The sequence below is a fragment of the Podarcis liolepis genome (genome assembly GCF_965112155.1).
Source record: "Podarcis liolepis genome assembly, chromosome: 2".
Taxonomy (NCBI): Eukaryota; Metazoa; Chordata; class Lepidosauria; order Squamata; family Lacertidae; genus Podarcis; species Podarcis liolepis.
The window spans coordinates 114,051,668-114,066,818 of NC_139555.1; the positions used below are offsets into that span (position 1 = coordinate 114,051,668).

At 47.5% G+C, this 15,151-nt stretch overlaps 1 protein-coding gene across 8 annotated transcripts in view; it reads left to right on the plus strand.

The window, feature by feature from the left end:
* DDR1 (discoidin domain receptor tyrosine kinase 1) overlaps positions 1-15,151 on the plus strand; it is a 116,203-nt gene that overhangs the window by 88,313 nt on the left and 12,739 nt on the right. For 4 of the 8 annotated variants that reach the window (XM_083491427.1, XM_083491424.1, XM_083491426.1 and 1 more), the window contains exons 11-16: positions 1,034-1,232; positions 8,630-8,740; positions 9,227-9,465; positions 11,602-11,729; positions 13,023-13,223; positions 14,115-14,349. In XM_083491427.1, the coding sequence (XP_083347553.1) occupies positions 1,034-1,232; positions 8,630-8,740; positions 9,227-9,465; positions 11,602-11,729; positions 13,023-13,223; positions 14,115-14,349 (1,113 nt within the window). The remainder of the gene's footprint in view (positions 1-1,033; positions 1,233-8,629; positions 8,741-9,226; positions 9,466-11,601; positions 11,730-13,022; positions 13,224-14,114; positions 14,350-15,151) is intronic. The other 4 variants (XM_083491430.1, XM_083491431.1, XM_083491428.1 and 1 more) reach the window with 1 other exon arrangement.

Here is a 15,151-nt window from a genome sequence, read left to right on the forward strand (position 1 = left end):
AGTGACTCCCCTACAACATGCAGAGGAAGATTGGTTATGGAGGGCACTGAGGACTGGCCACAGAGAGCCAATGAACATGATTGTCATTACAGTGGTACCTCGGGTTAAGAACCTAATTCATTCTGGATGTCTGTTCTTAACCTGAAACTGTTCTTAACCTTGAGGTACCACTTTAGCTAATGGGGCCTCCCGCTGCCGCCGTGCGATTTCTGTTCTCATCCTGAGGTAAAGCTCTTAACCCGAGGTACTACTTCAGGGTTCGCGGAGTCTGTAATCTGAAGCGTCTGTAACCCGAGGTACCACTGTATTTATTGAATGTATGACTGAGGGGGGGGGTCTTTTGGGGCAGCTTGTCTGCCATCACCAATCTCCTCATAAAGTAACCTCTGATAAATTTCTGAGGGACCCAGCTTGGGATCCACCACTAGGTAGGCCGAGAGAGAGCCAATAGTTCTGGAATGATCTGAAGTAGGGGGCGGCAGGAGAATCTGTGGGGTTAAAATCCCAGGGTAGGGTCTGAAGACACAGAAAGTCAGCACCTTGAGGAAGCTAAACAAGTTTGGGTTGGGTCAGTGCCGGGTGAGCGGCCACCTGGACAACACCATGACAGGAAGGCATGGTATAAATAAAGAGCTGCGTGTCAAGACTCTGGGACTCTGAGAGCCAGTGTGGTGTAGTGGTTAAGAGCGGTGGACTCGTAATCTGGTGAACCGGGTTGGCGTCTCCGCTCCTCCACATGCAGCTGCTGGGTGACCTTGGGCCAGTCACACTTCTCTGAAGTCTCTCAGCCCCACTCACCTCACAGAGTGTTTGTTGTGGGGGAGGAAGGGAAAGGAGAATGTGAGCCGCTTTGAGACTCCTGAAGGGGAGTCAAAGGCGGGATATCCAAACTCTTCTTCTTCTTCTCAGTTTCTCAAAGGAGAAGTAGAATTGGGCGAATTAATGCCTTGAGGGCCTGAGCAATGTGAGGCTCGCTGTGTATATGCACTTCTGTCATGGCCTCTTGAGCAACTGACGCTCCCTTGTCCCTTAGGCGCAACGCCGCATCTCAGACGACGACCTCACCGTCCACCTGTCGGCGCCAAGCGACACCATCGTCATCAACAACACGATGGGCTCCCACCGGCACTCGAACCGCTACGAGCGCATCCACTCGGGGGAGACGGAGTACCAGGAGCCCAACAGGGCCCGCATGAAACTGCCGGATCTGCCCCACAGCGCCGAGAACTCTGGTGAGGGGCTGGTTGTGGGATTTTGGGGAGGGCGGAACTGAACTAAAACGGGGGACGTGGTGGTTTTGCAGAGGAGAAGGCCGAAGCTGCTGAGGGGAGCAGGGAGCGAATGGTTGAACCATTGGGAAGAGGCTTTTGTAGGGGTGGCGTTAGACAGGAACGTCTGAGGGTCAGAGCAACCCAAATGCCTCATGGACACCTAGGTAAGTGGTCAGAGCTAGGGAGCACATAGAAAACCTAAGTTCCTCCACTGGATCTTCGTACCATTGGCCTATCTAGACCAGCATGGTCTATCCTGACCAGAAGTGGTTGCCTGGGGTTTCCGATAACGTTTCTCTCCCAGTCCCCACTGGAGGGATTGAGTTGAAGCGACCTTCTGCATGCAGCGCAGGTGTCCTGGCCTTTTGCCCAGATCATAGGGCGATTCTTCCCTGCCTCTTTTCGCTTGTTCAAGTGAACATTCTTGTTCTTTGGATGTTGAATTCTCAGCCCAGCACCAAATTCCACGCTTCTGCGGTATGTTTGCGGAAAGCTCAGAGCGGACTCGGCCCAGCTGTTGGGAGGTGTGGAAGACTGCTGCTCGCCTCACTTCGTGCTGAAAGGGACCACGGTTGCTTAGGAAGAATCTTGAGCTTCCGTCAAAGCACCAAAGTCTCAGTAGGGAGGGGAAGGGCTGCACCTGAAGGGCAGAGTGCGTGCCCCACAGTTTAAGACAGGGGTCAGCAAACTTTTTCAGCAGGGGGCCGGTCCACTGTCCCTCAGACCTTGGTGGGGGGCTGGATTATATTTTGGAAAAAAAATGAACAAATTCCTATGCCCCACAAATAACCCAGAGATGCATTTTAAATAAAAGGACACATTCTACTCATGTAAAACCACGCTGATTCCTGGACCGTCCGCGGGCTGGATTTAGAAGGCGATTGGGCCGGATCCAGCCCCCCAGGCCTTACTTTGCCTACCCATGGTTTAGGGAAGTTCTCTGGCGTTTCCAGATAGGGTGGTGAGAGACCCCCTGTTTGAAACCCCAGGGGGTTGCTGCCCATCAGCTTAGACAATACTGAGTCACATATAACTGGTGTAAATCTGGCTCCTATGAACACCTTGGGAAAACACGCAAACCAGGTGAAAGATTTCATATTGACAAATAACTGTTTAGTAAAGTGGTTGGCTCCGATCCTTTCAACTCGTTGGGGGTCCTAACCAACCGCAGATGACGGTAAAAACAACGACAGAAACTAAAATCCCCCCCCCTCAATTTCCACCTCTTCTCTCAGTAAAGAGGTTGATTATTCTGTGATGTTCCAGCCCTGCCTACCCGCTTGTTCCTGTTGTTCAAAGAGTGTTGTTAAAACAGCATAGATAGATAGATAGATAGATAGATAGATAGATAGATAGGGGGGGTGCAATTAGCCTCCAAGTAGAAGGAATGAGAGAAAAATGAATGTGGATTTGAACTGACCTAGCATAGTTCAAAAGTTCGAAAGCATGTCAAAAGTGCAAGTAGATAAATAGGTAGCGCTCCGGCGGGAAGGTAAATGGTGTTTCCGTGCGCTGCTCTGGTTCGCCAGAAGCAGCTTAGTCCTGCTGGCCACATGACCCGGAAGCTGTACGCTGGCTCCCTCGGCCAATAAAGCGAGATGAGCGCCACAACCCCAGAGTCGGACATGACTGGACCTAATGGTCAGGGGTCCCTTTACCTTTAACTTTAGCACAGTGAAACTACTTATTTAACACTGTAGAATACTCAATAAAAGGGCCTGAAAAAAATTACCTGGCACCAAGAAGGTGTTAAATTCAAAATCAGGGGTGTCACCACCAAAAAGTCTCTCTCTCTCTTTGGTAGTCTGATGGGTGGTGGGTCCCCTGGGAAGGGCCTTCAAGGCATCTCTTAATGTACACATGAGCTGACCTGGGGAAAGCAAGTCCTCACAGTACTTGAGACCCAAACGGTTTTTTTGTTTTTAACAATCTAGGAGGGTTGTAATGTATTTCTGTTTTTCCGAGTTATCATTTTAGGTGTTCGCATATTGATTTATTGAATTTATATCTTACCCAGGATTGCAAGCAGATACACAATTTGAAAATGGAAACGTTCTAAAATAGTCCTAAAACAGTTACAGTTAAAAACATAGAAAAGCAGTTACTGTTAAAAACCTTTTGAAACCACTTGCAGGCTTTTCAAATATATATATATATATATATATATATATATATATATATATATATATATATATATATGCTTTCGTAGATTTTCACGGGTACAGGAATGCAGGTTTTGGTGTCTTCGGGTGTCTTCCCGTGTAAGAGTTGGGGTGTCTAGGCGACGTTTCGACGAGGTCTCACTCGTCATCTTCAGGCTGGTGCTTTCGGCTTCTTGTTACTGGAACAGAGCAGGATCTCAGTGTTTGAGTTCCTATAAATACTGTTGAGGGGGTGTGGTGTATAGCCTCCAACGTTCTGGGCAGAGAGGAAGTTCCCAGGTTAGTGTGCCTTTTCTTCTTTTGTTCCTTAATTACTTGAGGGATATCTTGAGTGATTTCTTGAGTGATATTCTGAGTACCACTTAGGTGGGTCATTAAGTGTGGATTAGTTGCTAAAGCTTTCGTGTCTTGACCTCTTGAGCTTGTGAAGAGTTTTTCTGAGAAGATGGCTGTACTGCACTTAGTTGTGCTCTGGCTTGGCTTCGTGTATAGGGGCGAGCTGTGGTTTTGTGCCCTGTGCCAGCCAGATCTGTGTAGGGATTGCAGGGGGGTGCAGCATCCGGAGGTGCCACTATGGTTTGGCTACTGGATGGTGTCTGTAATTTATCTGTGGAGAGGGTCTGGGTTTGGGTCTGGTGTGGTTGATTGGTGATGGCGTTCTGTGTGCCTCTGGTTCTGGTGTCGGTTTTTGTGGGGAGGGCTAATTTCCAGATGTCTGGCAGGCGGGACGTGTCGTCACGCTTGTTCATGTTGTGAGGGTGTTTCTCTATCTCGATGGCTTCCATGATTATTCTCTTGTGGTGATGTTCCATGTTAAAGAGCAATTTGGAATCTGCAAAATTAATTTTGGGGGGAAACACCCCCCAAAAACCAAGACACAGAAGAAAACAATGGCATGGCCCTCCTTCCTTATATCAAGGGCACTACAGATAAAATTAGCAAAATCCTCCATAAACACAATATCAAAACAGCCTTTTGCACCAACCAAAAAATAGCCAATATCCTCAGAAACCCCAAAGATAAAATCCAGTTGGAAAACCAAGGGGTCTATGAAATACCCTGCAAAGTCTGCCCAGCCACGTACATTGGACAAACAAACAGACGAATAAATGCACGTATCGCAGAACACAAGAATGCCGTCAAAAAAGAAGAAAAAACTTCCTCTCTTTTCCAACACATGAAAGAAACAGGACACGAAATTAATTTTGCAGATTCCAAATTGCTCTTTAACATGGAACATCACCACAAGAGAATAATCATGGAAGCCATCGAGATAGAGAAACACCCTCACAACATGAACAAGCGTGACGACACGTCCCGCCTGCCAGACATCTGGAAATTAGCCCTCCCCACAAAAACCGACACCAGAACCAGAGGCACACAGAACGCCATCACCAATCAACCACACCAGACCCAAACCCAGACCCTCTCCACAGATAAATTACAGACACCATCCAGTAGCCAAACCATAGTGGCACCTCCGGATGCTGCACCCCCCTGCAATCCCTACACAGATCTGGCTGGCACAGGGCACAAAACCACAGCTCGCCCCTATACACGAAGCCAAGCCAGAGCACAACTAAGTGCAGTACAGCCATCTTCTCAGAAAAACTCTTCACAAGCTCAAGAGGTCAAGACACGAAAGCTTTAGCAACTAATCCACACTTAATGACCCACCTAAGTGGTACTCAGAATATCACTCAAGAAATCACTCAAGATATCCCTCAAGTAATTAAGGAACAAAAGAAGAAAAGGCACACTAACCTGGGAACTTCCTCTCTGCCCAGAACGTTGGAGGCTATACACCACACCCCCTCAACAGTATTTATAGGAACTCAAACACTGAGATCCTGCTCTGTTCCAGTAACAAGAAGCCGAAAGCACCAGCCTGAAGATGACGAGTGAGACCTCGTCGAAACGTCGCCTAGACACCCCAACTCTTACACGGGAAGACACCCGAAGACACCAAAACCTGCATATATATATATATATATATATATATATTAAAAAAATAAAATTATTCCACCCAGCCCAGGGATTTCAGGGCTTTTCAGCAACTGTAATCTTCAGCCATCAAGTGCTTGGGGAAACAGGAATGTTTTCAAATTCCTCCTGAAAGTTAATAAAGACGGAGACACTTTATGATACTGTGAGGAGATATTTATGTTGGGAACAAGCCAAAACTACCACTTTGTGGTTAAAAGGAAAGGGGGTCGTTAATATTTTATTTTTATTTCCCATTAGAGTAACAAACCAGAGACAAAATGCCTTTAATAAACGATGACAAGGCAGGCCTTTTAAACGTGGATTAAAATTCACCACATCATTAAAGGAGAGCTTTACTGACTAGTTTCCCAACTGAAGAAGTATGCTGCTTTGTTGTGAAATATAGGCAGCACTGCCAGCCACTATAATTCTGTAATGTATTTAGGCACCTCTTTTACTGGTGGAACACACTGCTAATCTTATGCAAGGGTCTCTTGGAGTTCAGTTCAGCAATTCCGGCAAGCAATGCCTCAGATTGTGCAGCCCCTGTGATTACCGTATTTTTTGCTCTATAAGACTCACTTTTTCCCTCCTAAAAAGTAAGGGGAAATGTGTATGCATCTTATGAAGCGAATGCAGGCTGCGCAGCTATCCCAGAAGCCAGAACAGCAAGAGGGATCGCTGCTTTCACTGCGCAGCGATCCCTCTTGCTCTTCTGGCTTCTGAGATTCAGAATATTTTTTTTCTTGTTTTCCTCCTCCAAAAACTAGGTGCGTCTTGTGGTCTGGTGCGTCTTATAGAGCGAAAAATACGGTAACATCTCATAATAATAGAACAGCTCTCTAATTGTGTGGGGTTTCTTGGGATGTCTAGAAGGCCAGACAGAGGGAGAAAGGGTTCGGGTGACCAAGGCTTGTGGGAAGGAGATGCAAGAACGAAGTAGATGAGTCCAACATCACCACAAATTTTTAGGGGTTTTCTTGGGGGTGGTTTGCTTGCATGTGTCAATACAATATGCTGTATATTGCTGGGCTTTTGCTGTGAACTGATAGCAAGCTGTGAATGTCTGGGTGACATTCAAGGAAGGAAAGAAGGAAGCAGAGTGTTTTTAAAAGGAGCCAAGAATCAATGGGCCAATCTATATGTCCAGCAAAAACCATCACAAGGGCCTTCTTGGACTATACCAATTCATATAGCAGAACGGTGGGCTAGCTTTTATAACACTTCATTGCATAAAAGGAGCCCTTGCAAGTAGAGAACTAGCACACCAAGAAGAAGGCTAGGTTTCTCTCCTTATGTGCTTGTTGTCTACATGCAAGGAAGAACCTTTTGCACGAATGAGCGTTTGATAACGTGACACTGCCTGTGGTTATGAGTGGTGCAGTCTATAATTATATAATATAATAATTTATTATTTATACCCCGCCCATCTGGCTGGGCTTCCCCAGCCACTCTGGGCAGCTTCCAACAAAATATTAAAATACAGTAATGCATCAAACATTAGAAGCTTTCCTAAACAGGGCTGCCTTCAGATGTCTTCTAAAGGTCTGGTAGTTGTTGTTCTCTTTGACATCTAGGAAGTCTAGGTCTAGGAGGGACTACGTCATTTTGATGGGTGTTTAGCTTTGCTCAGTGCTTTTCTGTTATCTTGAGAGAGGGAAAAACGGAGAGGAGAACTGGGAAAGGAAGCCAAAAGAACATCTAAAAAAATGAAAAATATGACGAGGGAGGGAGAATGAAGATCCTGCATGTTCTCTGCTCATTTGAAGAGTTTGGATTTGATATCCCGCTTTATCACTCCCCTTCAGGAGTCTCAAAGCGGCTAACATTCTCCTTTCCCTTCCTCCCCCACAACAAACACTCTGTGAGGTGAGTGGGGCTGAGAGACTTCACAGAAGTATGACTGGCCCAAGGTCACCCAGCAGCTGCATGTGGAGGAGCGGGGAAGCGAACCTGGTTCACCAGATTACGAGTCCACCTCTCTTAACCACTGCCCCACACGTTGCAGCTGTGGCTGCCCCTTCCCACCATTACTGCATTTTGTTCTGTGGCCCCATCCTGTAGTCACTGTGTGTTCAACACATACACCCTCCACCCTCCAGAGAACCCCACATTTCTGCCAACTACCCAGAGATTAGTTACAGTTGTAGCCCGAGGCCTAGTTTACAGAAACAAGAGCCAAGTTGGTGAAGCTCTTCTTGGATTACACCACTTCAGATTGCCGGAGGGAAGGATCACTTGGCGAAAGTGCTCTCCTGGAGCGAGACATGAAACCCCTGATGGATGGTTAGTCCAGAAACCACCTCCTTGACATTTGGTTTCTTCCACCTCTCATATCAGACAGGGGATATTTCCCAGCCCAACCGGGAGATGACAGGAATATAACAACAACAACAACAACAACAACAACAATAATAATAATAATAATGTTTATACTCTGCCCTCCCTGGCCAGAGTCGGGCTCAGGGCAGCTAACACCAATAAAATCACAGTAAAAACATAATAGGGGGAAAAGGGGGGGGGACCACCAATTTAAAATACAGGTTAAAATGCAATTTAAAATGCAGCCTCATTTTAAAGTAGCTGATAAATCAAGACCATAAGGGGAGGGAAACATAAGGGTCAGACCGAGTCCAAACCAAAGGCCAGGCGGAACAGCTCTGTCTTGCAGGCCCTGCGGAAAGATGTCAAGTCCTGCAGGGCCCTAGTCTCTTGTGACAGAACGTTCCACCACGTCGGGGCCAGTGCTGAAAAGGCCCTGGCCCTGGTTGAAACCAATCTAACCTCCTTGAGGCTCAGGACCTCCAAAGTGTTGTTATTTGTGGACCTTAAGGTCCTCCGCGGGGCATACTGGGAGAGGCGTTCCCGTAGGTACATGGGTCCTAGGCCGCATAGGGCTTTAAAGGCTTTACTGGCTTCCTTGCAAGGACTTAAAGTGAGTTAGTGCAGGAGGGCTGGACAAGACTCCTTCCTTTTCTCCGAAGTGCTAACGATGGCGTGTCGCCATTATTATATTACACGTCATTTGGTGTCTGTGTCTCTGGCTGTTGTGTTTGGGACGAGAGCGCCCCGGCAAGGGACAGGGATCCCTAAAGCGCTGCCTCTTCTCTGTGTCACGCCTTCCCTTCCGTGTGCGTCCTTCCATCCGTCTGTCCGTTCCTCATCCGTCCCGTTTGTTTTCTCCGCCCGCCCTCCCCGTTCTCCCGACAGCTCTGCTGCTCAGCAACCCGGCTTACCACCTCTTCCTGGCCACTTATGCCCAACCAATGGGAAGGCCTGCTTTCCCGCCACCCAACCGGGTTAAGCCAATCAACACCAATGGTAAGGAGGGCGGCCAAACTCGTGTGGCGCGGCGGGGGAAAATCCTGGGTGGCCACATTCCAAGCTGAGAGAACCTTCTGCCTACTGCCATTTCTCCCCCTCTCCTGCCAGGGGGCGCTGTCTGTCTCCATCTCTCTTCCCACCACCCCTCCCCTCACACCATATGTCTGTCCCCAGTTCATTTCCCTCTTGTCTATCCTGTGCATGGCTAACCTCTCTCTCTCTCTCTGGCTCAAACAACGTTGCAACTTTCCGCTTTGCAGGTTCTGCGACGCAGCAGTTTCCGGGGTGGCTGGAGGGGGCGAGGATTTGCGCAGGGTCCCTTCTGCCCAGAGCTGAGATCCAACTGGCTCTTGAGTTTGACACGGCTGCTGGGTCCCTGCAAAAAGCAGCCATCCTCAGCGCGGGGCAGATAATCTCAACCGCGTTAGCTGGGCGAAGTGGACTCGCTCCATGTTTCCTTACCCCTGTCTTTCCTTCCCACAGCGTGTGGCGCTGACTACATGGAACCGGAAACCGCGGGAAGCCAGCCAGGCTTCCAGAACAACGTTCCGCATTACGCTGAAGCCGACATCATCAACCTTCAAGGGGTGACGGGCGGGAACACCTACGCGGTCCCGGCTATCGCGGTGGACGCCCTCGCCGGGAAGGACATGGCGCTGGGCGAGTTCCCCCGGGAGAGGCTCATCTTCAAGGAGAAGCTGGGCGAAGGGCAGTTTGGAGAGGTGAGTCCATCTGTAGGTGTAGAAGGGTTCTTTTTAAGGTGATGAAGGCTGCTGTGGATGATTGTTTTGGAGGGAAGGCAGGATGGACAGAAACGAAACAGTAGAGCACAAGGGGAAGGGACGCAGGAAATGTACCTTTCACTGAGTTAGACCTCTGGTGTACCAACTCTGCATTGCCTGTCAGGGGCAGCCAAAGTGGTTCTCTCCACATCCTGTTGAATTTTCAGCTCCTGTCATCCCCATGTGAACTACAGGACCACCTCTCCCCATATTATTATTATTTATTGAATTTATAGAAGAGCAGTAGTCTCGTAATCTGGGGAACCGGGTTCGCTTCCCCGCTCCTCCACATGCAGCTGCTGGGTGACCTTGGGCCAGTCACACTTCTCTGAAGTCTCTCAGCCTCACTCACCTCACAGAGTGTTTGTTGTGGGGGAGGAAGGGAAAAGAGATTGTTAGCAGCTTTGATTCTCCTTAGGGTAGTGATAAAGCGGGATATCAAATCCAAACTCCTCCTCCTCCTCTTCTTCTTCCCCTTCTTCTTCTTCTTCTTCTTCTTCTTCTTCTTCTTCTTCTTCTTCACCTTCACCTTCACCTTCACCTTCACCCTATACCCGGAGGTCTCAGGGCGGTTCACAGAAAAGACAACATATATGATCAGAATAAAAACAACCTAATAACAGCCCCCGCGAAAAGAGTCATCTGAGCCCTTCTTTGTGCCAGTGACGGACTTTGGGCTCTTAAATTTCAGCTGTGCCCTGTGTGGCACCATAATTTGTTGCCTCCTCCCCACTCACTTCTCGCACTCCATTCTAGACCATTGTCTTGGCGCCTGCAGTGTGGCACCCAATGCCACCCTGAATCTGTCTCTGTGTGCGGAGGTCTGGAACGGGCCTTTTCAGTGGTGGCTCCCTGCTTGTGAAATGCACTCTCCAGGGAAGCTTGCCTGGTGCCGTCATGACTTAACTTTAGGCACCAGGCAAGAACTTGGGCTTTTGGTTATCTGTCGCCTCCTTCAGTGAATGAGATATTTTAGCCCTGCCTTTTAAAAACATGAATGAGCTTCTTTGCTTTGTTTTTATGCTGGTTTAAATGTATGCTTTATTTATTTCCATTGGCGTTAACTTTTGTAACAAATCAGCTTGTTAGTTTAATCCTCATCACTGATTGTTGGCCATGCCATCTGAGGCTGATTAGAATTGGAGTCCCATCAACATTGGACAATCACAACATTGCCTTCTGGCAGCAGCATCTCTCCAGAATTTCAACGCACCTGGGAGATGCTGGGGATTAAACTTTGGGACCACCACTGACCTACTGCCTTTCCGATAGTCAGTGCAAGGTTTTAAAAAATTATTGAGAAATACCATATGCTATGTTACAGACCTGAGAGGATCTCAAAGCAGCTTGCAAATGACTCTCAAAATAAAAACCATGCTCAAATCCATTACAGCAACAGAAACTGTATGCATGGAACCGAAATTATTAAGGCAGCGTTGCTTGCCCTCGTCCTCCTTCCCTGGTGTCTCCGTGCTGTGTAATTGACATTCCTTAGTTGTTGTTGTTTAGTCGTTTAGTCATGTCCGACTCTTCGTGACCCCATGGACCAGAGCACACCAGGCACTCCTGTCTTCCACTGCCTCCCGCACTTTGGTCAAACTCATGCTGGTAGCTTCGAGGACGCTGTCCAACCATCTTGTCCTCTGTCGTCCCCTTCTCCTTGTGCCCTCCATCTTTCCCAACATCAGGGTCTTTTCCAGGGAGTCTTCTCTTCTCATGAGGTGGCCAAAGTATTGGAGCCTCAGCTTCAGGATCTGTCCTTCCAGTGAGCACTCAGGGCTGGTTTCCTTCAGAATGGAGAGGTTTGATCTTCTTGCAGTCCATGGGACTCTCAAGAGTCTCCTCCAGCACCAGAATTCAAAAGCATCAATTCTTCGGCGATCAGCCTTCAAATCCAAAATCTTCTTCTTCAAGTGCATTTTCATGTGAAGCATGGGAATGTCACAACCGGCCCTGCTTGCTTTGTGATGGAGCGACCAAGTGATGGAGAAAAGGGGGGAGGAGGGGAGAAGACGCTGGTTTCTTATTCTCTTCCTTCCTCCCAGAGTCACCAGGTTTGTTTTTTTCCTTAAAAAGGTCCACTTGTGTGAAGTGGAAAACCCACAGGACCTTCCGAGCCTGGAGTTCCCCTTCAATGTGCGCAAGGGGCGCCCTCTACTGGTGGCCGTGAAGATTCTACGCTCTGACGCCACTAAGAATGCCAGGTAAGTGTACAAACCTCTCTGCCTGTGTGTGTGTGTGTGTGTGTGTGTGTGTGTGTGTGTAGTTTGGTAGCCTGATCCTCCATAAAATTTGCCCAGGCCTCATCATCATCACCATCATTTTTAATTTGTATACCGTCTAATACTCAAGGCGGTTTACAAGCTGAAGGAACAAAAAATGTACATCTTATAACAATCTAACACAATACAAAAATGTGATAATAAAACCATCCAAGCTGGTGGCCGCCAGCTGCCTCCTATGGGAGTGGGTTCCATAGTTTAACTCAGGCATAGGCAAACTCGGCCCTCCAGATGTTTTGGGACTACAACTCCCATGATCCCTAGCTAAGAGGACCTGTGGTCGGGGATGATGGGAACTGTAGTCACAAAACATCTGGAGGGCCAAGTTTGCCTGTGCCTGATTTAACTGAATGGCAGGCCCTCTTCTGGAAGAGATTTATCTAACCTCACATTCAAAACATCTGCTAATGCGATCTCTGCAATCCTGGGTCCTATCACTTGAGTATTCCCCTCTATTCTCTATATCTTTATTCTCCTGCTTCCAGTTTTGTTCTGACCTGCCTTTGAGCAGGGGCTGATGTGATTTAAGGGATGTGATTGTCTGTGGCTGGGCTGCAGGCCCTGAGTTAGGCAGGGACCTAACAGCTAGAGTCAGCCCCGTGACCATCATTCTCTCACCTCCTCTGCTTGAAACCAGCCTGGGAGATGCTATGAGTGGGGCACCTTGTCACAAGTGCTGAGGCAGGACTTCCCAAATGTTTCTGGGCAATACGGATTTTGTCAGTTGCCTAATTTGTACCAGTTTGCAGAATTCGGGCTTCACGATTGCCAAATGTGGGCTCAATCAGAGCCAGGGCTTTTTCGGCCGAGGCCCCGATCTGGTGGAACGCTCTGTCACAAGAGACTAGGGCCCTGCGGGACTGGACATCTTTCTGCAGGGCCTGCAAGACAGAGCTGTTCCACCAGCCCTTTGGCCAAGGCACAGCCTGGTAATTGGTAATTCTCACAGAACTCTAGCCCAATGGTTGCCATTAATTTGATTTTATAATGAATTGATTTTAGAATGCTGTGTTACTTTTATTGTTGTTAGCCGCTCTGAGCCCGGCTTCGAATTTTATTTTATTTTATTTTTATTTTTTATTTTTTATTTTATTTTTATTTTTTATTTTTATTTTATGTTTCACCAACCACACAACCCCCCCCCCCTTCATCTTTCGATCTGCAGAACCCTTTTATTTGTTTATCCCTTACAACTCCTTCTTCTTGCCTGTCAAGGAACGATTTCCTGAAGGAGGTGAAGATCATGTCTCGCCTGAAGGACCTCAACATCGTCCGGCTCCTGGGCGTTTGTGTGAGAGACGACCCCCTGTGCATGATCACCGAGTACATGGAGAACGGAGACCTCAACCAGTTCCTCAGCGGACATGAGATGGAAGACAAGTTGGGCGGGAGCCCCAGCGGCAAGCCGACAATCGGGTACTGACTCCAAGCTGGGGTAGCTCAGTCAGTAGAGCATGAGATTTCAAGGTCGTGGGTTCAAGCCCCACGTCAGGCAAAAAGATTCCTGCATTGCCAGGGGGTTGGACTAGATGACCCCCGTGGTCCCTTCCAACTTGTGATTCCATGGCAGCAGAATCCAACCCGTTTTGCCTTGGAAGTCCTGCCCTGATGGCGTCGCTCGTCAGGCGTGCATTTCAGGTGCAGCAGTTATTTTTCGGACGTTTCCGAGGCAAGAGGTTAACAGAGACTACCCTTTCAGAATTTTTTTCCAGCACTTGCTTCTGCATTTAAGATGGCTGTTACTATTTTTAAGTGGTAGAAAGGTATTGTGTTTGGCAGGCCGGTGCCTAAACAGTGTAGCTTGAGGATTCGTGAACAAGGCTTTGTAGCTGAGCATTTTAAAAGCAGCTGCCTGAGTCTTTAATTTCAAAGGATGAATTTCAATTTTGAAGTCTCTGCACGCGTTTCAAAATACGTGTGGCATCTTGTTCTCCCCACCCTGTTCTCCCCGGCCAAGACCTACCAAAGTAAAAAGTCCTGGGCCAGCCAGCAAAGAGTGAGCTTTGATGTTCCTCTGGATCATAGCTGTCAACTTTTCCCTTTTCTTGCAAGGAATCCTATTTGGAATAAGGGAATTTCCCATAAAAAAGGGAAACGTTGACAGCTATGCTCTGGATTCATAATTCACTAAAATCTTGAGGGGAAATTCCGTCTCATTCAATTGCATCCCAGCTTGATTAGTTGCGTTCCCTGGAGGCCAGCACTTTACAGAGCTATCCCAGTGCCTGATGGGAATATCACTTGCATCTCTTCGGTCTCAGGGGAGTGTTCCTGACGTGCCTTTCTCTCTCTCTCTCTGCTACTTAGCTATCCTACCCTGGTCCACGTGGGGGCCCAGATTGCCTCAGGAATGGCCTTCCTTGCCTCCCTCAACTTCGTGCACCGGGACCTGGCGACGCGGAACTGCCTGGTGGGCGAAGGTTTCACCATCAAGATCGCCGACTTTGGCATGAGCCGGAACCTCTACGCCGGGGACTATTACCGCATCCAGGGCCGGGCAGTGCTGCCGATCCGCTGGATGGCTTGGGAGTGCATCCTCATGGTGAGAGCACTGCATTATTATTATTATTATTATTATTATTATTATTATTATTATTATTATAAAAAAATTCCTTCCAGTAGCACCTTAAAGACCAACTAAGTTAGTTCTTGGTATGAGCTTTCATGTGCATGCACACTTCTTCAGATACACTGAAACAGAAGTTGCCAGATCCTATTTCAGAAATAGACTGGAAAGAGAAGCTGCTGAATTGCAACTCATTACCAAACTTAAAACCATGGAGAGACCTGGTCTGAACAAAGACATTGGATTCTTATCCCATTATACATGACTAAGCCATTTCTCACCTTCTCACCCCTTGCCTTTTCCTGTAAGACCTATTGCAGTCCTTAAGAGTCGTCAACAGGCTCATCCCAGCTATCTGCCAATCTCCCATTCCCACCACCCTTCTGAGTAATACCCCTCCCCACCTTCTCACTATATAGAAGGATCTGGCAACTTCTGTTTCAGTGTATCTGAAGAAGTGTGCATGCACACGAAAGCGCATACCAAGAACTAACTTAGTTGGTCTTTAAGGTGCTACTGGAAGGAATTTTTTTATTTTGACTATGGCAGACCAACACGGCTACCTATCTGTAATTATTATTATTATTATTATTATTATTATTATTATTATTATTTTATAAAATTTTTATTGATTTTGCAACATTTTTAAGAAAAACAAACAAACACTAAAAGTGACAAACATACACGTATAATTTCAAACATATTTTCATAAACCTCTTTTCTTGGACTTCCCCATACCCCCCCTCTCTGCATCCCAATGTCCATAATTCAACTAGCA